This window comes from Mytilus californianus, unplaced genomic scaffold (genome assembly GCF_021869535.1).
Source record: "Mytilus californianus isolate M0D057914Y unplaced genomic scaffold, xbMytCali1.0.p SCAF_8, whole genome shotgun sequence".
NCBI classification, from domain to species: Eukaryota; Metazoa; Mollusca; class Bivalvia; order Mytilida; family Mytilidae; genus Mytilus; species Mytilus californianus.
The window spans coordinates 105,195,625-105,219,677 of NW_026262734.1; the positions used below are offsets into that span (position 1 = coordinate 105,195,625).

Genomic DNA, 24,053 nt, shown 5'->3' on the forward strand with positions numbered 1-24,053 from the left:
ATTTGGCCTTTCACTGTTCCAACTGATTTAATTCTCGCACCACTGATTAGTCATATGGAGACGAAACGCGTGTTTGTCGTACTAAGATCTACTAACAATGTTCTCGTTAAGGCGCGTTTACTCGCCCTGAACGCATGGTTTTCTGTCTGGACTCGCCATTGCATGAACCTGTGCGTCCGAAAACGCTTCCTGATAACACTAGCTTAGTCTTGTTATCATTATAATTATCCTCTCAAAAGATGCTTCTATTCAATATTTTTACCGGAAATTTACTTTCGTTTTAATTCATTTATTTTCATAAATCCCGAAAAATACGAAAGTAATTATGATCACATGACTTATGCTGATTGGATAAATGCAGAGAAGATCGAAACCTGTTTGCATGAGCACATTTACTTTTTTAGCAACGGACGATTCCATGAGGAACCCATATCAACTATTTGATGTAATGCTCTATTTTTAGAACAAAAGGAGATTTCCAATTATAAATATTACATAAATAGATTTACGCCACGATAATGTATTGATAAGGGTAAATAACGCACAGGAAAATGACTTAGAAGAGTTGAGAACGCATGGTTTTGACATATAATTCGGGTTTCCTTTGCATGAATTAGGTTTCCAATTGTTTTTATTGTGTGAACACGCAAATACGCAGCTTATCTGGAGCTCTGAATTATAAGCATAGCAAGATCTATTTTCAGAGAAATCTGTCAATCTTTTGCCCCTCGATATTAGATAAGGAGATGTAGTATGATTGCCAATTGAGACAACTATCCACCAAAAATCAAATGAAGTTGATGTAAGCAACTATAGGCAACTGTATATCCTTTAACAATGAGAAAAATCCATATCATATAGTTGGCTATAAAAGGCCCAGACATGAAAAATATGAAACATTTCAACTGAGAAAACAAACGGCCTAATTTATAACATAACAAAGAGATCAAACATGTTGAAAATATCTTGGAAGCAACATGTGATATTTAATTATAAACCAGACAATTTTAGATGTTGTATTGCGCTAATGGCTTCATTAAAGCCTGAATGACTATTTACAGAAAATTCGTCAAATTTATGATTGAGAATTTACTCCTGAATTATGACATATATTCAAAGGAGTAGGGCCACAAAGGCCTTAATTTGGACCTAAAATAAAATTTTGTAAAATCATATTAAAAAACCTATATTTATGATCTGAGATATGCAAATTGAGATAAACTAGACCCTTTTTCTCTCTGCTGTTTGTTTTAACTATGTTGACAGCTTCAAAAGTATGACATTTTATAGAATTTTAGCAAGATTGCCTGCTTTTATGTGTTTATAAGGTCTACATCCTTCCAAAAAACATTGATCAAACCTTTCAACCAAATATATATATTTTTTTCATTCAAAATATGTATATAGATCATATATCCATCATAACAAAAAGTCATAGTGGTCCATGCAAGTGGCCATGATGGTTTGAAACAATTAGCTTAAAGATTTAGCCAAAAGATTTTTGAAATAGAATATGAGAAGATATATACATTTCCTCTTATAAAATGCTTTCAGAGTATCAAAAGAAAAAATGGGATCACTTTACGTTTTTTCTTGCCATAACATAAAATACATATTAATAAGCAAAGTTTTTAAAATTTTGAAATTAAACCAAGAAAAATGTGAGTGATAATAATGTAAGGTCACATTTATTTGTTCATTTAACTCAAAAGTTTTATTAAGAAATTGCATTCCTGCATCAAAATTTGTTGACCTAATTAAATTATAGACCTATTGTGTCCTGCAATTTTAGAATTCAAGATTGTGGAAGACTCATACCACCATAAAATATAATATTGCTCAGTCTAATTAATCACAAATCATAAGGTACCAAAATGCTGCTCATAATTTCATATTTTCCAAAATAATATATTTTTTTTCAATAAATTCTTTTTTTAAATTTTTGCATAAAATTATACTCCTGATACAAAACTGTAATTCAGTAAACATTCAAAGAAACCATGTTTGATGTTATTATTAAAGTGCATAGTATTATTACATATTTCTTGCTTGGAGAATGTTTAAGGTACATTACTCACTACCACTTCATGATACAATAGTTTAAAAAGGAGTATTTTTTGCATATATGCAGATAAATTTAAATGTCAGATATTCCTGAAATTAAATTCATAGGTCCATTTTGTAGGTCAGTAAATATGATACATCAAAATAGTTTAATACATTATTGTATTCTATCATTTTCTTTGAATTTCAGAACAGTTTCATTCCAGAAAAAGCTGAAAACTATAGCCAAAATGGGATTGTTTACACCGTTGACTATATTGCAGAATATAAAATTAGAAAAAAGGACTGTGAAAAGCTTCCAATCATAATTTGTACATTTGGGAAGGTGGCAGGACCAGTTAGATTTGAAGGAAATGAGACTAATAAATGTTTGAGTATGAGATAAGATAAGATAAATAAAAGTTTATTCAAGTGTCACATATTGATCTACAATAAAATTACAAAACAACATCATAAAATAAGGATCAATACCCAGCCTATAAAGACACGAGACACTGTATATACAAATAAAAGCCATAACAGTTATACTAAAGGAAATTTTTTTTTACAAGTATGTTTTATACAATGATGAATTACAAATCGTATTAATTCCATCATTTGTCCTTTGAAAATTAAATACCATTAATTAGGCAAAGTTGATTTTAGATGGATATGGCTATTGCTTTTGAGTTCCTTTTTTTCATAAAGCTCTTCATGTGTTTCAGTTCTTTATTGTACACCTTGGCTTTCAAATATTAGGCTTTTAGCCTTCCTGATGTCGGTAAATCCAGAAAGGCACTTTAGATTCACAAAATTGATAACATTTATTCTATTTTTTTAATTCAAAAACATTAAAGGTACCAATTTTACTGCACCAGATTAACATTATGAAAGTTAATGCCTCTTCAGTGATGTTCGAAGCCAAAACATTTGACAATCCAAAATCTAAAACAAAAGAAAGGACCACTTGTATAGCCAAACCCAGATAAGAATTCTTAAGAGCTTTGTGTGCTGGAAATAGTTTTAAGCTACCTGCCCCTTTGGGCAAAGTGAGCCATTGTTATCAGTTTCACAGTGTCGATCGTTTCCTTTTTCCGAAATGTAAACAATCCAACATTATCAGCATTACAAGATTAATAAAAATGCTAAATGAACTAAATAATCGAATGCCTTCTAAGGGAGTTATTGCCATTAAATAATATTTTTTGGTTAATTTTATATTTTAATTGGTATTATCTGGAATACTAAAACTAGTAAGGTGAATTACACAGTTTATTTTATGTTATGGACCATTACCAATCACTGAAGACTGTATGTTGACTTCTTGATATAATTTGGGGTTGTTAAGATCTGTTTTCCTCCATTCAGTTTCTATTTTTGTGAACTTAATGTACAAATTAGATATATATGCTATTTCGAAACATTATAAAGGACAAAATATTATTAGCTATTGGATATTGTTACATTGGTTACAATGAAATAATGTTATTTCCCTGCATTTTCTGATTCTTTAGCCTATAAATTTATCTAAGATATTTCTATAAAGTTTTAAAGAACCAAGAAAAAAATGTCTTTCAGTTATTAGCCCTTGGTCACATAAAATATGTGCAAAGGAGGGGACATTAAAACTCTGTTCATTTGTATGTTTATTTATTTTTGAACTTTTGCAATAATTATTCTATCTACAAGTACCATGACCTCAATATATTTGCAGATTCATTGTGTAAATGTATATCAAATTAGTGTCTTTTTATCAAGCAGATTGAAGTTATTATCATATATCCATGCATCTAACATTTCTGAGTGTTTGGTTTTTTTTTTTTTAGTCTACACAAATGCAAGTAAAGCTGGAAACTCTAGTAATGTAACTACACCATATGATCAAAATATGAAGTCATCAACCCAAATATCAGAAATTGTATTAGCTGTTTCAGCTGTATTTATAGGCAGTGTAGTATTGGTAGTTTACTGTAAGTACGCAAGAATTAGTTTTTTGATAATCAGCCCAATTGCAAGACCACAGTTATTATAATTGTTGTGTGTTTTTACCCTTTATTTTAATTTGCTCAGGTAAACATAGAATTTAAACTGAATGTTGAAATCTAACAAAAGGGTTTTTTATTTGTTGTTTGATAGATCTGCAAACAAAATTTTCTGATTTTCAGAAAAAAATAGTAATTCAAATAATTTATAGTAATTTTATTCCTGCTTTCTCTACCAAATTCAGTATCCCTGAAATACAAATAAGAATATCAGTGTAGTAGCATTATCTCATATTATGTGCATTATTGTTTAATATTTTAGCATAAACAGACATGACAAAAATGAGAACACATCATCTGTTATGTGTCAATAATCTGTTGTGTTTGTGTTCTTAAGAATTGAGTTCTAAAAATAACCAATCAAACAAATCTAGGAATGTTGTTTATGCAAATGATTAAATGGAATGAAAACCAATGTAATAGCATTTACAATAAGTTTGTTTTCCTTATTTGTCAAAGTTCTGTAAGATTTTATTTTGAACCATTTTGGGAAAAGGTGTTCATCCTCATTTTTGAAATGGACCTTCTAAACTGGTAATGATTTAGGTAAAAGTAAGAAGGTGACCATAAATAAATTGGAAAGTTTCTTCTTTCATTAGGTTGTACAAAATATTTCATCCATTTGGATACCTAAGTGTGGTTAGCTGACAAAAAGGACAAAACCAATATCCCTGTCTTTGACATTGGAAGGGTATATTTCATGGACCCTGCGCGATGGTGGCATTCAGTCTTACCCTTGACCTTCCGTAATTCTGTTTTTTCATCCCATTCTCGTTGCAAAGCTTGAATGGGGACAGTCAAGTCCTCAGACACATTCCTCTTTTATCAACTCACCTAGTCCAAAGGAGGGCCATGTGAGCTTTTCTCATCACTTTGCATCCCTTGTTGTCCTTTGTCCTTTGTCGTCTGTTAACTTTTTATAAAATCTTCTCCTCTGAAACTAATGGGTCAACTCTAACCAAACTTGGACACAAGCATCATTGGTTTTTTTTAAAGTAATTGCTTTCATGCTATGTGACCCAGATCAGAGGCCCTGCCCAGATCAAGCCAAAGTTTTTTTTAAGCAGATTCCTGGTCTGTCATTCTAAAACTCCTATGTATGTTTTCTAATGCAATACATTAATTTAAACAGTTGAAAAGCATTAGTGGGTTTAAGAAGTTTCAATATATGTTCTTGTAGATGTTTTTTTTGTATTTCAAGGGACAACCGTTTGACTATCAAAGAACATAGAAGTCAGAGTGAAAAAAAGTGCATTTTTATACCTGCAATTTCGTTCTTGAGATGTTTCAACAAAATATTGAATCATATCATTTGTTAATATTAAAAAGTTGACTGAATTATCTATTGTACGGTTTTATGTTGTTTAATTCGTGTTTCTTTTTGAAAGATGTCAAGTTGTCCTTGTTCATTCATAAAATTATCGTTCATTCATAAAATGATGTAAAATCACTACGCACATTATAGTAATGAAATCTTATCTCGCATTATTTGTTTTAAATTAAAAGTATCACAGTTTACACGTTCTAATTACTCTTACCATGTTATTAATACTTCCTTGAAATAACGGGCCCTGTTATTTTAATTGCTGTTGATACTGATAGACTCCACTCTGTAAACAAATGATATAAGGACAGTGTCAAATGTCATAATAACCCTAATGATTACCTGTAGCTCTATGTTTACGTATCTAAAAATAGACACACATAACTGACCTTGTAATTTTGTTTGCGCAAATAACTTTGCGGAAGGAAACCTGTGTTAAAAACACATTAAAAAAAAGTTCGTTTTCCTTTTATGTCATAATTCCGTAAGATTTATTGATCATCTTATAGACGAAATGGACCCGTCTGAACGTGAAAGACGCCAAGTTACAAGTAAGAGATATTCACAAACAAATTTGGAATTTTCTTGTTTCATAGATTAAAAAAAGGTTTGTCCATTTGGATATCAAAAATGGGAATGCATGACAAATGATGAAACCGACATCCTCTTGTTTCCAGTGGACGAGTCTTTTTTTTTTTGACGCTGATCTGTTCAAGTCGACGTGTTTGCAATTTTATTTCACATGTGTTCGAGCTTGAAGATTATAAATCGCCATGTTACCTGAAAGTTGATAAAAAGCAACTTGTATCTGTTTTTTCTTGTTCGTGAAATGACGATTTAATTATGTTTATGTCCTGTAAGTTTTTTTTTTTCTTTTTTTTTTTGACCGGACTTTTTCATGTGAAAAATCCGTAAACCAACAAATTAAAAAATTCTGGCCTTAGTGATGAAAGGGGTAAAGCGTAAGCCAGTTCCCAGGTTAATCAACAGTTAACGCGCATTTCATGAAAAATTCAGAAGCTGGTCTCATCTTCAAAATCTTTAATCGGTATGCATGAATGAATGATTCTTATTATAGAAAAAACTATAGTTCGGTAGAACATTCACATCACGAAAGTTGAAATCATCAACTGAATGGTTAAATTTATCCCAATTATGATATAATTAAAATTAAAGCAATAAAGATAATGAAGCCTGGAATGTGCATGGATTGTCATGTAAATTACTGCCCAGTAATAAACACTCTAGGGGATAATCTATTATAATTTCTGCGTGAGTTATATGTTTCTGCATATATATTTGCCTCCACCATTAGCATGGTAAACGTGTCGTCCCACTGGTAAAACATTTTAAAAATGACTTTCTGCTGGATAAGTCTTTTATTGATATAAAGTTAAAACAGCCTTACTTCTCACTAGAAAAGAATCCTGTCAGGTTTAATTCTTTTACATGTTGATGAAAAATAAAAGTCACAAAAACATTGACTTGGCAGCAATTGCTTTAACAGCCGCCAAGTTTTGATTACTATTAAAAATGTGTCTGATGACTCAGCCTGTCACCCAAGATGGCTGACAAGGCTAAAAATAGACCATAGGGTAAAATGCAAGGTTTGTTAACTATCTTGAAAACCAATATGATTGGAGCAAATCTGACTGGGGCTAAAATGTTCAAAATGATGAGATCTACAAATTGTCGGAAACCATCAAAACTGTCAGACTAATTCTTATAGGAGTATTGCTCTATTATCTTGCAAACAATAATAGATTGATGGAAACTTAAATCAGCAAAAATTAACAGCAAGATAAAATTCTACATATAAGTGAACATGGCTGATATCCTCCGACAATTCTTAATTGTAGTTAATACCCTTTAATGATGATTTTTATCATATTTTGGTTTTTTGTCTAATATCTGAAAAAGAACATTAATAGATATTTGAAAATTTATATGTTGCAAAAATGATAATCAAGACAAGATCTACAAATAAATTACAATGTCGAAATGGTTCGAAGACTCCTTATTACTCTTTAATGACAATTTTTACCCAGTTTTAGTGGTTTTGCCTTTTCATGATATTATCTTGAAAACTATAGTAATCTGATAAATAAACATTTTAAACAACAAAATTGATCAGCAAGACAAGATCTACGAATAAGTTACCAAAGCTGAAATCGTCTGACAACTTTTTGTCTTATATCTTAGAAACTTTAATAGATGTATATAATCTTTAAAATAGGAAAAATTATCAGTAAGACAAGATTTACAAATAATCTAACATGACCAAAATCTTAAGTGGACACCTGATCAATGTCATTGCCCTTTAATGACAATTTTTCCCTTTTTTATCTCACCTGGCCTAAACTTTTCTCATCACTTTGCGTCTGTCGTCCGTCGTTGTTAACTTTAACAAAAATCTTCTACCCTCAAACTATGGGACAAATTTAACCAAGCTTGTCCACAATCATCATTAAGTTATCTAGTTTTAAAATTGTGTCCAATGACCCTGCCTGGTAAACCAACTTGGTCGACATACATATGGGTAAAATGCAAGTTTTGTCTATTATCTTGAAAACCGCTTTGAATAGAGAAAATCTGACGGGGCAAAAATGTTCAATATAATGAGTTTTACATATTGTCTACTTACTTCAAAACTGTCAGACAACTTCTTATTTGAGTTATTGCCCTTGTATAATAATTTTACCTATTTTTTCATGTTGCCGAATATCTGAAAAATTATAATAGATAGGGAAAACTTTATATACAAAGAATAGTCAACAAGCCAAGATCAACAAATAAGTCATCAGACAACTCCTTATTGGAGTTATTGCCCTTTAACAACCATTTTTATCAATTTTTTGAAATATCTGAAAAATAAATGTAATTAGATAGAAACTTAAATAAGCAAAAGTGATCAGCTAAACAAGATCTACAAAGAAGTAAACAGTCTTGAAATTGTCTGACGACCCCTTATTTGAGTTATTTCCCTTTGATAATGATTTTACCATTTTAATACGACCGCAAAAAAATTTTGCGGTCGTATATTGGTATCATGTCGTCGTCGTCGTCCGAAGACACTTGGTTTCCGGACAATAAATTTAGTATTAGTTAATAGAAATGTATGAAATTTAAACACAAGGTTTATAACCACAAAAGGAAAGTTGGGATTGATTTTGAGGGTTATGGTCCTAACAGTTTAAGAACTAGGGGCCAAAAAGGGGCCCAAATAAGCATTTTTCTAGTTTTTCAGACAATAACTTGTGGAACGGTGTATGGATCTCTCTGAAATTGTACAGCAAGTTTCCATACCACAAAGGGATTGTTAGAATTGGCTTTGGTGGGTAATGGCTCAAACCGTTTAGGAATTAGGGGGGGGAATAAGTTTTTCCTTGTTAATAAATAATCACTTTTTAGTACAATGTTGAATTTGGATTACTTCCCTTACACTGCTTTAAAATTATGTATAAAGAAATGTTTTATTGTCTTGAGGTGATTAGCTGTCAATTTATTTTCAGAAGCTACTAATAAAAATGATGATTAAAGATATATTATTTTTAGACATGATAATGGATGTCATTTTCTATTTTAAAACTTTTATGAAGTATTATTTAAATGGGTAATTATGATTGCAAACTCCATTTGAAATTTGAATTGAAATAATAACCAGGTTGAGGGAAAGATTTTTTTTTTTAAAAAAGGGGGGAGTAGAAAAAAATTGGGGTGGGGGGGGGGGGGGGGGGGTTAAAAAGAAATTGTTTGGGGGAACAATTTTTTTTTCTCATTACAGATTTCAGAAATTAAAAAGAAAATTTCTTCTTTTTTGGTTTGAAAAAAAAGTGATGGGGTGAACAAAAATTGTTTTGCCAAAAAAAAAGGGGGGTGAATTTTTTTTTAGGGGGGGAGGTCAATTCGCAACAGCAAAGTGTATTGCACAAAAGCAAAAAAAAAAAGGGGGGTAAATTTTGTTTGTTTTGGGGGGGGGGGGGGGGCAATTCTCAACAGCATAGTGTATTGAACAAAAGCAAAAAAATGAATATAAATTCAAATCATATAACCAATTCTAAGTTCTTTGACTACAGTTATTCTGTGTCAGAAACTTATTATGTGTCAAACATTTAATTTCAATCCAAATTCAGACATGTATCAAGCACGAATATTCTGTCCATTTTTGCCCCAACTGTTCAGGGATGGACATTTTTGCATAATATCTTAAAAATTATAATAAGTAAATAGAAACATAATTAAGCAAAACTGATGAGCAAAACTTGATCTACAAATAAGTCAAATAATGTTCCTTCATCCAAGCATATCTTGGATGTGCAGGATGAAGGTCATTCTTAGAATATGAGCCTGAGGCTCGAAAGTAATGAATTAGCTTAACTTCTCTATGAGGGGTGAAGCTTACATGTAATATCTCAGTTTAAAGAAACAAACTATAACCACCAGACCATAGATGGCCAGTGGCCTTGACCCTAGTATATAAGCACCTGTTCCATAATAACTTGTCATAATTTAAAGCAAGTTTGTGTCTACCATGAAACCCATTGGAAAAGGGTGGGTCTGACTGATAATCCCTAGGGTGGGAATTAATTACTTTCGAGCCTCAGGCTCATATTCTAAGAATGACCTTCATCCTGCACATCCAAGATATGCTTGGATGAAGGAACATTCTTATTCATATTTCACCTTCGGTCTCAAGTAATGAATTAGCTTGTTTAAAGTGTAGACACAAACTAAAAACAATTTTTACATAAATGCCACATTTAATAAAGCATAAAAATCACAAGATCATCCAGTAATTACAACTGAAGAAAAGTGTTTTAGTACTGATATTATTCACTTCCCTGTTATTGAACTTATAAAAAGTTCTAGCACATGTCCAGACTAAGCTGTTGCCATAATGTCTTTAATAGAACATCCTGAAGCTAAAGGCACTTATGAAGAGGTTCCTCTAAATGAGTGAACCTTAAAACGTCAGCTAAAATTAGAACTCTCTCTAACTATCTAAACTTTACGAAAAGTTCCATAAAAAATAAACAGACTTAGATGAATTCCTCACATATTTTGTACACAAAACATAATAAATCATTGTCTTAACAACACAAAGTTTTGGTTTATCAAAACCCTTGAACACCTCATTAGGTAGACTAACTAACAGATCTAGTATTTTTCAAAAGCTCATGTATATGAAAAAATAAATTGCCTTGTCTCTGAATGAAAGACATAGAATGTAAATCTAGAGCTGATAAAGATTTTACTTTGGCAGCTGTAGTCAAGGCAAATAAAGACACAAGTATAAAAGACAGTCTTCAATGTTAAATCCTCCAATGAATATAAAGAACTTACCACTAAATTCACCTCCCAAGTGAAAGAGTATCTAACTCTTCAATTGCAGATTCAGGTTTAAGCAACCCTTCACATATAGTAAACAAACAAATTTAGTAACATCTACTTCATAAAGGATCAAGTCTGTTTCAACATAGACCAAGTAAAATATGTTATAATCAATAACATCCTTTTCAGATGGTGATAAGGAATTGGTTCTCCTTTGAACACACCAAATAATGAAATTTCTCAAAAATTATTGATATTCCTTGATCATAGATGCATGGTCTCCAAGATGAAGTGTAAACATATTTTGCAAATGATTCTGAAATCTTCTATTTATAAGTGATTTCTGAATACAATACACATGTTTTTACCCTACCGCACAATCACCACTTCAGGTGTTGGTACACTTATATTTTTACAATACACACAGTTAAATTTAGTCTCTTCCTGAGGGGAAGGCATTCTTCAGTATGCAACATCGTTACTAATTTTATGCTTAGCAGTTTAACTGGCAAATAAATTAAAAAGGTCTTAGCAAAGAAAACCAAAAAGGAATAATAAAAATAGCCTTCTGAACTTCACTAATAAATTATTTATAATTATCCCCAACAAGGAAAAAGATGGGAAAATATAAGGTCTTAATTCTGACCATGAAAAGTAAAAACATCTCTGAAAGGAGCTTGTTGGTCAAAAGACAGAGAAACAATTATCTACAGATTTGAAAATGAAAACGTGATAAAAACAAAACAAATATTTCTTCTTTCAATTGCCATTTTGTTGAATTTGTAAAATTTCTAGACATATGATAAGCATCAAAATTTTCTTTCCAGGAATATAATGAGCTGTAATAAAAATGTCCTTTCTTGAACACCAAGCCCAAATAATGAAATATTTGTAGTAAGCCTGTCAACTGACAAAGAGGTTATACCTCCTATTGCATAATAAAAGCTACTGAAAATGTAATTTCTGATTGTATAACAATTAACAAGACTCTGTGACTAAAAATTTCTCTCCAAAAGAAAAATATAGCCAACAATTCTAAGTAATCTATATGAAATGAGCCTACGTTCCGAGAAGCTCCATCTACCAACAGAAAATTTTTCTTCAAATTTGGATCCCAAATCCTTCTGATGAGGCATCTGGTCCAATCCAAAAACTTATTTGGATGGGTCTTATCAATTTTCAATTTCTGATTTTAAATTGTTAAAATTTCACCTATTGATGAAAATAATCACTGTAACAACTATTCAGTGCTTCAACATTATTTCTCGCCATGTTTCTGCAATGTAACATTCCCACAGATACCGCATTAAAAGCATGCGCAACAAGACCAATATATGATGCAAAGCATCTATAATACAGTTACACAATTCTATTTAAGAAGAACTTCCCAAGGGAGATAATTTTACTATTTTCTCATGTCAGAAAAAACTTAAATAACTCAGTATCAATAATGAGACAAAGGAAAACAATGTGTTTCCAAGGAATGAGGACCGACTTCTTAAAATTTATTCTGAAGCACAGTTTATCAAGCATTTGCACCATTTTTTCTGTATTCACAGTACAACTATCTAGATTCTGATCCATAATAATAGAATCATCAATGTAACTTTATCATGTATATACTTCAAGTGACATTTTTTCATAAAAATGCGTAGACAGGTTTAAAAGCCTTAGTAAAAACTCTTTATGCAGAAGCCAATCCAAAAAACAAAGAACATAAATATCATATAATGTCCTTTCCACATGAATCAGGAATTTTTGATATAAACATTATTGATATTAAAATATGCATCTGTGAGATCTATGGATGTTAGCTATATATATATAGATAATCATCCCTATAAATTACATCTAAACAAATGATAAATGGTCCTACTTCAAATGCTGGTTAGCCACAAGCTGCAGGATCAAACGAAGTATCAAATTCAGCTCTGGCTGAACTATCATCAGCCATGGCACAAACTCCAAAAGGAGGTACATGCACTGTATCATTACAGTAGTTCAGATCAAAATCTAGATCTTAATCTTCATTAAAGTAAGCCTCTAATGGCAAAAAATGGAATAAAGCAGCAGGGTTCTCTACAACCTCTGCTTGAGTGGAAGGCAGAGAAACTGTCTCAAACATACACAGGCTCTTTACTACATTTAATAATAATGAGTCAATGTATCAATCTACATGCCTATTTTAAATCTCAAGTGTGCTATCTCCTCTTGAGAAATATTCACAAATCTAGATTATTTTGAAGCTATACCAGTAGCACTAGATTTTAAAACTTCCTTTTGACAGGTTTTGTTGCTTTGTCACTTGTCATTCATTTCCAATTGCAATGCCTTTTATGATTTTTTATAAAACTACTAGGTTCTATAACTGTTTAAGAAGAGGATTTATTCAAAATACCTCTAGTTTTCCTATTAAATTTATCATCTTTAATTTCTAAAACAACCCAGAGGTGATGATAATCAAAGCCATCACCCTCATTAGTGTTAACATCATTCTAAACATCTTGCTAAGGCAATACATCTGCATTATCAAATTCAGTCATTGTAATAAAATAATGTGTACATGTACAGGTAAAACACGTGCTAATTCTGAAGAGTACTCACGACCTTCATGTAAAAAGAAATACTTTTAAATATCTACCTGTTTAACAAACAGGAGTTAATGAATTAAGTAACACATGTGCCTTACATCGTAGGCAAAAACTTAATGAATATATAAAATTGTCATACATCGTAGACAATAAAAAATTTTTAATTCATTTCCATCAACACTTGTCATACATCGTAGACAAGAAATTTTTAATTCATTTCCATCAACACTTGTCATACATCGTAGACAAATTATTGAGAAATTATTATGTCTAATTAACATATTAACATTAGCACTTGTCGTACATCGTAGACAAGTTAAATGTAATTGAAGTAACTTTCCCCTAAATCTTAGATAAAAAATAAAATAACTAAACAGAATTCAAGTGAAGTGTTGTGTTCACTTCACACCCTCTAGAAAAATAATGACAAGTTATTATGGAACAGGTGCTTATATACTAGGGTCAAGGCCACTGGCCATCTATGGTCTGGTGGTTATAGTTTGTTTCTTTAAACTGAGATATTACATGTAAGCTTCACCCCTCATAGAGAAGTTAAGCTAATTCATTACTTGAGACCGAAGGCGAAATATGAATAAGAATTGAAATTATCAATCGACTCCTTGTAGGTGTACTTGCTCTTTAATGACGATTTTTACCAATATTTTACATTTTTACCTTTTATCTTATTTAGATGATAACAGATATATATAGGAAGATGTGGTATGAGTGCCAATAAGACAACTCTCCATCCAAGTTACAATTTATAAAAGTAAACCATTATAGGTCAAGGTACGGCCTTCAACACTGAGCATAGGCTCACACCGAACAGCAAGCTATAAAGGGCACCAAAAAATTACTAATGTAAAACCATTCAAACGGAAAAACCAACGGTCTAATCAACAAAACGAGAAACACGTATGAACTACATAAACAGACTACAACTACTGTAATCAGATTCCTGACGTAGGACAGGTGCAAACATTTGCAGCGGGATTAAACGTTTTAACGGTACCAAACCTTCTCCCTTTTCTGAAACAATAGTATAAAATCACAACATAGAAAAACACACTATAAAATATCAATTGGAAGGCTTAACTCGATCGAAAAACGCAAATTAACACACAATGAACGAATAAATTTGACCTGTGACACCTGAATGCAAATACACAGTTAATAAAAAATTACAAGGCATACATAATTAAAGTCAAAAGTAAATAAATAGGTTTAAACAAAGTTAAAGTATGATATCACTGTGAAAATCATCACTTTTGAAGAAACCTGCGTCATATTATACACAGGTAAATGAAAATAATTTTGTTGTTAAGTATACTTCTTCTTCTGTGTGTATAAAATCTTCCGTTTAGGAATACCAAGAAATTTCTTTAATATCAATAAAACTAATCTAACACTTGGTACATATGGGGTGAATATCAACAATAAAACTATACAATTAGTGCTAGATGAAACTTCCTGTACAGGTCCAAGAACAGCATCTAAGGAAAAATGAAATAATTTTGATGTTCATAGTACGAAGAAGTGAAAATTTGTAGTAATACCAAATAATCAAAGCTGGTATATAGACAAGATCCATGTTAACATTAAATAACAAAAAAGCATTACAAATAGTATCAACAGGTCAAATTAAAAAGAAAGTACGATTTGAGAGTACTCGCAGTTACTGACAGCTAGTTTAAAGCCAAAACAACTAATAATAAAAAATCATGCATCAGAGACTAAAATCAACTAAAATACATCCCAGGGATTTAGTATTTTAACGTCATGAACAGTCAAAGAAGACATGACTTGTGCAATGCCAAAAATAAATGTATCGACAGGTAGTAGGATAGTTAGGAGTGACTTCTATATATATATAAATACTTTAAATAGCAAATATGATCAGCAAGACATGATCTGTAAATGATTATAATTTTGCCTAAATTGTTGGTTTACTCTTATATATAAGAATATATATAAGAATTTCTTTGTTTTATCTGTTTGTAGATTTAGTATACAAAACAAAACAGTACAGAAGAAAAAAAGACATGGAAAGCGGTATCACGGAAAATGAGATTTTCCTTTAAGTTCCTGAGTTCTGAATTGATATTAGATTATTGCAAAGAACAACTGATTTTGTAATCATGATAATGGAAGATTGATATACAGTTTACAAAATTTGTTGATTGCTTGCTCTGCAATTATTGTGGTTTGATACATGAGTAGATGTCTTATGCTGGTTAACAAGATTGTTACATAAGTGGCAAAGACAATTCCATCAGCAAAACTGAAAGTCAACTGTGAAATGTAATTTAGATCATTAAGAATATTTTCAACATCTAGTATATTTAATTAAGAAGACAAAACAGTTGTTTCTTTATATTGCCTTTTTTCAGTGATTATACACTCTGTTGTGGTAGTTCTAGAACAATTGTATTTACATCTGATATTTAGGTGGTTCATTGCTGTTTGAAATATTTGGTATTGTTTCATTTACGGCAGATCGAATCCCTATTTTGCCATTAATACCTATGATTTGATATCTAAGAAACGGAGGTAAAAATAATCAAGAAGACAAACAAGTGATAGGACTGTGCCGAAAAGTTTTCAGTAGGCCACAAGGAAATTGTAATATTGTGATATTTGAAAAAAATAAAAAATCTGTAGTATTTTAAATCAATGAAAAACAAAAGGATGTCGAAGTAAAACATTATCAAATAGGAATTCAAGTATTAATTGCTTAATATTTGCCAAATTTTTGGAGCAGTCATTGACATATTATTCTTTTTGTATGTGATAGTTACAATTATAATTGCTTTATATGAAAAACTTCAATACAAGATCCACAATAATGCCAAAAATGAACAAAACTACTGGATCACACCTCATAGGAGTTATTGCCCTTTACAGCCAAATGTTTTACTCATTTTCCTACTTTTTCTTATTATTTAGAAAACTATAGTAGATATGTAGAACTTTTATAAACAGCAAAAATTAACACCAAAACAAGATCTACAATAGTCCCCTTACAACCAACAGCATTGGATAGTTTTTCTTTATAATGTATTGCCCTAAAATAATGAATATTGAAACCATCGGAATAACTCCTTTTATATAATGTATGCCCTTAAATATGTTAAATGACAATTCCTGAAACTTGTTGAAGGGAACAGATTGCATTGATGCGATTAAAATCCTAGTGGGACTGCCTTGATAGTTTCTAGACCTTATCTCTACATTTAAGAGCAAACGAAAAATAGTGTAAGACCACAATATTCTATACATCATATCCATGTACGTTTGAAGAAATTTATCAGTAGAATATATTGAAGTTACAAAATGTTGTTTCTGTTTATAAACATAAGTTGTGCCTGGTGCTTGAATCTATATGCTCTAGAATGTATACTGTAAATTCAGAAATTATTGCGTGCATTTATGTTTGCGATTTTGTTATTTCAGACCAAAATGCGATTATTATTTTTGCGATTCTGAGAAAAATCCCGCTTCATTCATATAAAGAAATCCAAAATGCGAGTTTAAATTATTGCGATTACAACCCTGTCGCATTTTTCGCAATAATAAAAACATCGCAATAATTTCTGAATTTACAGTAAATAATGTCACTATAATAGTAACATTCAAAATTGGAGTTTTATTCCTTTGTCCATAATTGTAGATTAACCCAAATCCAATATTGGACAAATGAAGATTTTACCAATTTATAGCACTGCCTTCAAATGCTTAATACGAAACAATGTTTAATTTATAGTTCCCACTGCAAAATGATAACAAATTTATTCATCTAGTACTCCCAAGCACTTTTATAAATGTTTGTCTATTATCTCGAATCCTTTAATAGATCAGTAGAAACTCGATGAACAACAGAAACGATCATCAAAACCTGATATTTTTGTCAGTTGAAAGAGTTGGAATCATTGTTTTCAAACATTCTTTTCACAACCAATACATATCTGCAACGTAAAACAAAGTCACAAAATATTACAATTTCCATTTTAAATGAGTGAATAGTGGTGAATTTATTAAATCTGCACATTTGATAGTAGATTTATCGGTGTAAACTGCAGCTGAACTGCAATCTCGCAATTATAAAATTTGCCTCAGATTATAGAGATTTTATATTTTTATACTTTTATATATATTTTTTTGTTGTTGTTATTTTATAAATTATTTTTCATATACATTGTTATTTTGTGGTGTATCTTGCGAGATATCCTGTATGCATATTTGCACTTCAATTAGATGCAACAATAATACCGCTATTTTGAATTGTTTGTTTCTATTAACATGAATACTGTTGTTTTCATCATGTAAAATCTGCTGATTTCAAGACTTTGTCTTGAAACAAGTTGTGGTTTAAAACACTTGTTTTTACACATTTTCAGATGGTTGTAAATATACCTGTTAGAACAAAATAATACCTCTTGTATGAACATTTGGTAGTGTTAATGTTATGACAGCCAGCTGATTTAAAGAAGACAAAAATGTGAAAAATCAAAACATTTGTCAGAAGCCGCCTGGTGTCCAAAAATTCATATTAACTCTTTAAGCTTCCTGAACTTATAATTGCATAAGGAGGGTATTTAACATGGACAAAACAACTACTTTATAATTAATTATGAATATATATTGTTAGCTACAACGTGAAAATACTTTTCAATTTTGCAATTGTAGTTAAAGTCTTGTGTGGTAAATTTTTGCCTTCGTCAACGTTTAGGAATTGTAGAACAGGGGCTACCCCTTAGCTGCAAAATCAAGTTCTAAAATTGCTCATTTTCTTTGTCCTTTTCTTTTTGATGTCAAACATATGGTCCCTAAAATAAACATTATTGAAATTGCTTATTAGTTTAAACATATTTTATTTGCTTATCAGTTTAAACATATTTTATTTACTTAAATGTGCAAAATGGATAAAAATACTTATAGAATGTACTATGAACGCGGATACTTCAAAATATCTGCCTTCCGGTGTTATAAGTGAAGGTTTGTACCTAATTGGAACTTTATCAAAATTTAATGCAGCTTGTTAACGTTGTGGACACATGACATGCATGAGATTAATTAGTCTTCTTTCCACACTGACGTCAAGTCTTTTGCTGAATATATTTTAATTTGCTCTCGAAATTGTTGTTTTGAAGGGACGTCAACGTAAGACGAGAATTCAGTAATTGACAAGCAGGTTCATTTGCATCTGGAACTTCTTCAGCCTTGACCACACCCGAATTGTTTTGGGAAAAAGATCTTTGAAATTGCAAAACAAAAATCTATCTCCAAACTACCCAATGTCCTCGCAAACATATTCGTCTTGTCATAGGGAATTTGTCTATTGCCAACTTTTTGAATTCTAGGAACGTAGACTTTAGCCACTTGTTGGGGGCTTTTGATTTTTTGTTGTAAATATTCAAATATCTCATGTGCATCATCTTTGCCTATAATTGTCTGTTAGGAGTCCTGTTTCTAATTTAAGGATATTTCGTGTGAAGGGTCCATTTGTTCTAAACCCTCTGTTCGTATTTCATTGTGTGCTCCTTGTGTATTTGTCACGTGTTCTGTTTCGTCGTGTACTTCCTCATTTACCCCGAGTGCTTGGTTAATTAACACTTTTATTAACAATTACTATTTAAAACATTGCAGTTCTTGCTGTAGTTTTTTAGGGATGTTCATCATCATCTAACACAGACATTACACCCGATGGAATGCTTGTCTACATCGTTGTCTTCACTAATAAAATCGTCCACTTTTGAATTTGCCTGTTCTGGATTTACATTCAGCAGGAATACCCAAAGTCAAATATTTGGAAGCCGGATGGATAAATACCAAAACATCATGGAAGTCTGGAAGTTGATATAAAAGTATTCAATACAGATACCAAATTTGACGAAACAAGATCGACGAAATATGATCACAAGCTTTCATTTGTAAAGAAACAGAGCTATACATTTTAATGGGTTCCATTTGATTAGGTTTCACGACTTTCCTTTAATAAAATGATGTTGCTTCCACAAAAAATATCTTTATTTAGAGTGCTTGCACCTTTTTTTTTTACCATATCAAAAAATATTACTCTAACTCAAAAACTGTAAGCGAATCTCCTGGTGATAACTGGAATACTAATCAAGCCCACTGACCATCATGTGATACAACTGGTATGACAGTCCTTTCAGGTAGGGTTTATAAAGAACAACGTGAATCATTCTACCCATCGCTTCTGTCTTCATACTGTAGCCTTTTAGTTCGGATGAGATTGGAAAAGCATGTGGTAGTTTAAGTTAAAAACACCTTTGATCTTGATCTGCAAACACAAATACTTAATTTTCTCTTTTGATAAACGTATAATGGCTTATATTCATAATTTTTTCGCATTGAAAACATGTTTTTCCAATTCTCGTTAATTATTTTTGCCTTTTATTACCACACCCGTTTTTCTCTACTTTAGCACTTTCAGGTTCATGGTAAATCTATGAGTAATGCTTGGTTACGTTTGGCATGATAAAGCAGTTTACGACTTTATCTCCGCCTCAAGACTCACTTCTTGAAGACAATACTGCAATTATACTTTCCTAAAGGTCTGGTAATGATGCATTCAGTAGCTTATGGTTTCTATTTGATTAACTGTTTTAATCTCACAAGATATGTCATTCCAAAATTCCTCGTCAATTTTGGATAAATGAATTGTCATGGAATGTATCGATGCCATAAAAAAAAACTTTGGTAAACTGTGATGTACTGTAGTTGAACCCAGTTTGTCAGGGAGCGATCAATTAATTTCTACACCAAAGAAAATAAATGTTCGTGGATTTTTTGTTTCGAACATGCACTTTCGTCTGGGCTCACTGCCAAGACATGTTTATCTGCTACTCTCTTTATGTAACAAACCTCTTCATAAAAAAGCAATTCAGGTCGAAATGCATGTAAATATAATTTGGCTAGAACTGACGTAGATACTGCATGAATTTCGTAAACGATGCAATGATCACATATTTTTTGCAATTCTTTAGGTGTTTCCCTTGTTTGTGGTTGTTTTTTTTTTTTGTGTCTGAAAGGTTTTTGTTTTTGTTTTTGGTTTTTTTTTTCAACTTTCAATCCTTCTAATCCAATTCCTCGGTTTATCATGCTTCTTGTTATTAAACATGTTGTTCTTAGTTCAAGCCATTTTTCGAAGGTTGTTTAATCAATGAGTGGTCCGTATTTTGATCAGTACTGTTACCAAGACAGACAATGTTTTCCTGTGTTTCAAAACGAATTTCATTGAAGTAAGAGATTCATGGAATTTTCAATAACCGATGCATAGAAACAGAAATTGGTTTACGGATTTGGCGTTGTCTTAGTGTTAGATAAGAGTCAATAACCAATCCGCTATTGCGTGATACCTTATCACGTGGTGTATTATATAAGCATACAATAAAGGAGAAATAGGACGTGTGTCACATGTGAAGTAGACTCTGCGAATCTTTCCGGGGAACCTATTATCACTTACCTTTTTTGGTGGGGTTGTGTTGCTCAGTGTTTGGTTTTCTATGTTGTGTTTGGATACTGCTGTTTGTCTAATGATCGTTTTACGTTTTATTCCATGGCATAGTAATTTTTTCGATTAATGATTTTCACCTCAGCTTTTCCTTAAATGGTAAAAACATCCCTTTAAGTGCATCTCATAAGCACCTGGGGGTTAATTTCAGTAGTGACGCAAAATGGAACAATCATATTGAAAGTATAATTACAAGTGTAAAGAAACACTTAAATGCTTTGCGTAAACTTAAATACAGACTATCTGGAAAAAATTTAGAAAAACTGTACTTAGTTTTTATTCGACCAATTTTTTAATATGCCACGGAAGTGTGGGATAACTGAGGAATATGCTATTCACATAAATTAGAAAATTTTCAATTAGAGGCCGCAAGGATTGTAACCGGTCTACCAATATTCACTAAAACTGAAACCTTATACTCTGAGGTTGGCTGGGAATCTCTTTTTGAAAGAAGAAGGATAAGAACATTACAGATGTTTTATAACATGAACCAAAACATGCACCATAGTACCTATGTAATCTTGTACCTCCATGTGTACAAAGTACAACCAACTATCAGTTACGAAATGGTCATGATATTATTGTTCCACTTTGTAGACTTTCCCTTACTACTGAATCGTTTATTCCCTCCACAATACGTGAGTGGAATAATCTTGATCGACAAATTCGCAGCGTCGACTATATTTCTAAATTTAAGAAAGAATTGAAAAACGATAATCTACTAAGTAAAGTTGAAATGTTTTATTTGTACGGCCCGAGGAAATTAAATATTATCTTAACCCATGCAGTCGCGAATCTCCGCTTCATTCTTAAACTTTGACCTTTTTCGAGCTAACATTTTAAAGGATCCTTCTTGCCAATGTGGGTCAGATATTGAGGATGCTCATCATTACTTTTTCGTTTGTCCATAATACACTTCATGTTGAAAACCCTTACTCAATAATCTTAACTGGCTTTCCAAAAAATTTGTTTCAGATACAAAACTATTAATTTGCGGAAACTTGGAACTTTCGATCGAACAAAATATTCAAATTTTCAAACATGTTCAAAATTTCATCAAAAGGTCAAACAGATTTCTTGTACCTTCATAAGCGTTATTGATACTGACACGGAACATCATCATCATCGACATCATCCTCAACACTCACGTCATCATCACAGAATTATATGACTTTTCAAACTTTTTTTTTCTCTCTTCTTGTTTACCTATAGCTCGTATTATATTCTATAAACTGTTTGCTTTACATGCATGCTCATTATATTATACTATACTAGTATTGTAATTTTATATTGTATTATGAGAAGACTTCATAAGTATGATTTACTTGTGTCTAATCCATTTTGCTTTAATTTAGCAAATGAAATATGTTTAAACGAAACCTCTTTTTTTGTAAAATCAATGAATCACTTGGAAAATTTAATATCTAATCAGATGATGATGATGATGATGATGATGATGATGATGATTGATGATGATGATTGATGATGATGATGATGATGATGATGATGATGATGATGATGATGATGATGTTCCCTCACTAAATAATACAAAATGTGGTGACTATGTTGAACGAATCTATCCCATCGAACTAGAGATAAAGGATACTACAGATACAGTTAAGTCTGCCTCATATCTTGACTTACATCTAGAAATTGACAATGAGGGTCGGTTGAAAACAAAACTTTACGACAAAAGAGATGATTTCAGCTTCCCAACTGTGAACTTTCCATTTCTTTGTAGCAACATTCCAGCAGCGCCTGCATACGGAGTATATATCTCCCAATTGATACTATATTCCCGGGCTTGTATTTCTTATTATAATTTCCTTGATAGAGGATTGCTGCTCACAAGGAAGCTATTAAACCAAGAGTTCCAAATAGTGAAGTTGAAATCATCCCTTCGTAAATTTTACGGACGCCATCACGAGTTAGTTGACCGTTATGGAATAACCGTTTCACAGATGATATCGGATATGTTCCTTATGTCGTAACAACAATACCCTTCCTTTTCACGAATGTGACCTACCAAATTAGACTATTTACCGGATTTGTAATAACATAAGCAACACGACGAGTGCCACATGTGGAGCAGGATCTGCTTACCCTTCCGGAGCACCTGAGATCACCCTCAGGTTTTGGTGGGGTTCGTGTTGCTTAGTCTTTAGTTTTCTATGTTGTGTCATCTGTACTATTATTTGTCTGTTTGTCTTTTTATTTTTGGCCATGGCGTTGTCAGTTTGTTTTCGATCTACGAGTTTGACTGTCTCTCTGGTATCTTTTGTCCCTCTTGTATAGCCATTTGTCTTTCGTTAAACAGTAGGTTTATCTCTAGATTTTTTACTGTTAATTTGCTGTATTGATTTTATATATTAAAGCTGCATATTTGTCACAATTGTTTCGTTTTTGATTTCTTGGAAGTTGTAACTATGTCTTATGGTTTGCAGTGATGGATGCTAAAGAAATTTACATCATATTAAGTCATATCCCTGAATGTTCGTTATATGCCTTAAATATATTGAACAAAAATTAAAGAATTTATTGCGTTCAATGAATTATTGATACGGAAGACAATTCGCTGAACAAAAAAAGAAAATTGATCAAGTATCTAAATTTTATATATAAGTGCATTTATCTAAGTAAACTTGCGTTAATAATAATGACCCGAGGAACACGAAAAAAAAGAGAGGCAAAAGACACAAAAGGGACATACATTAGTCAAAAATAAACTGACAACACCATGACTTAAAAAGAAAAACACCCACAGACAAACATCAGTACCGGAAGGGTAAGCAGATCCTGCTCCACATGTGGCACCCGTCGTGTTGCTCATGTAAGTAAAAACCCGGTAAAAAGTATAATTCGGTAGGTCACATTCAGGAACAATTGGGACATATCCGCTATCATCTGTGAAACGGATATTGCCAAATTGTCTACCAATTCGTGATGGCGTCCGTAAAATTTACGAAGGGATGGATTCACCACTTTGAACTTTTGGTTCAATAGCTTCCTTGTGATCAGCAACCCTCTATCAAGGAAATCATGATAGGAAATACAAGCCCTGGAATATCGTATCAGCTTGGAGATATATACTCTGTATACAGGCGATGCTGGAATGTTGCTCATTAGAAATGGAAAGTTTACAATAAGGAATGTCAGTGAGTTTCACTATTTAAAGAGAACATATT

The 24,053-nt window shown here is 31.8% G+C and overlaps 1 protein-coding gene across 1 annotated transcript in view; it reads left to right on the top strand.

Moving 5' to 3' along the window:
* The window catches only part of LOC127710965 (uncharacterized), a 57,591-nt gene extending 40,861 nt beyond the window's left edge, over positions 1-16,730 (top strand). The window contains exons 5-7 of the mRNA XM_052216910.1: positions 2,255-2,438; positions 3,870-4,013; positions 15,333-16,730. Of these exons, the coding sequence (XP_052072870.1) occupies positions 2,255-2,438; positions 3,870-4,013; positions 15,333-15,412 (408 nt within the window). The 3' untranslated portion in view covers positions 15,413-16,730. The remainder of the gene's footprint in view (positions 1-2,254; positions 2,439-3,869; positions 4,014-15,332) is intronic.
* The last annotated feature ends 7,323 nt before the right edge of the window (positions 16,731-24,053 follow it).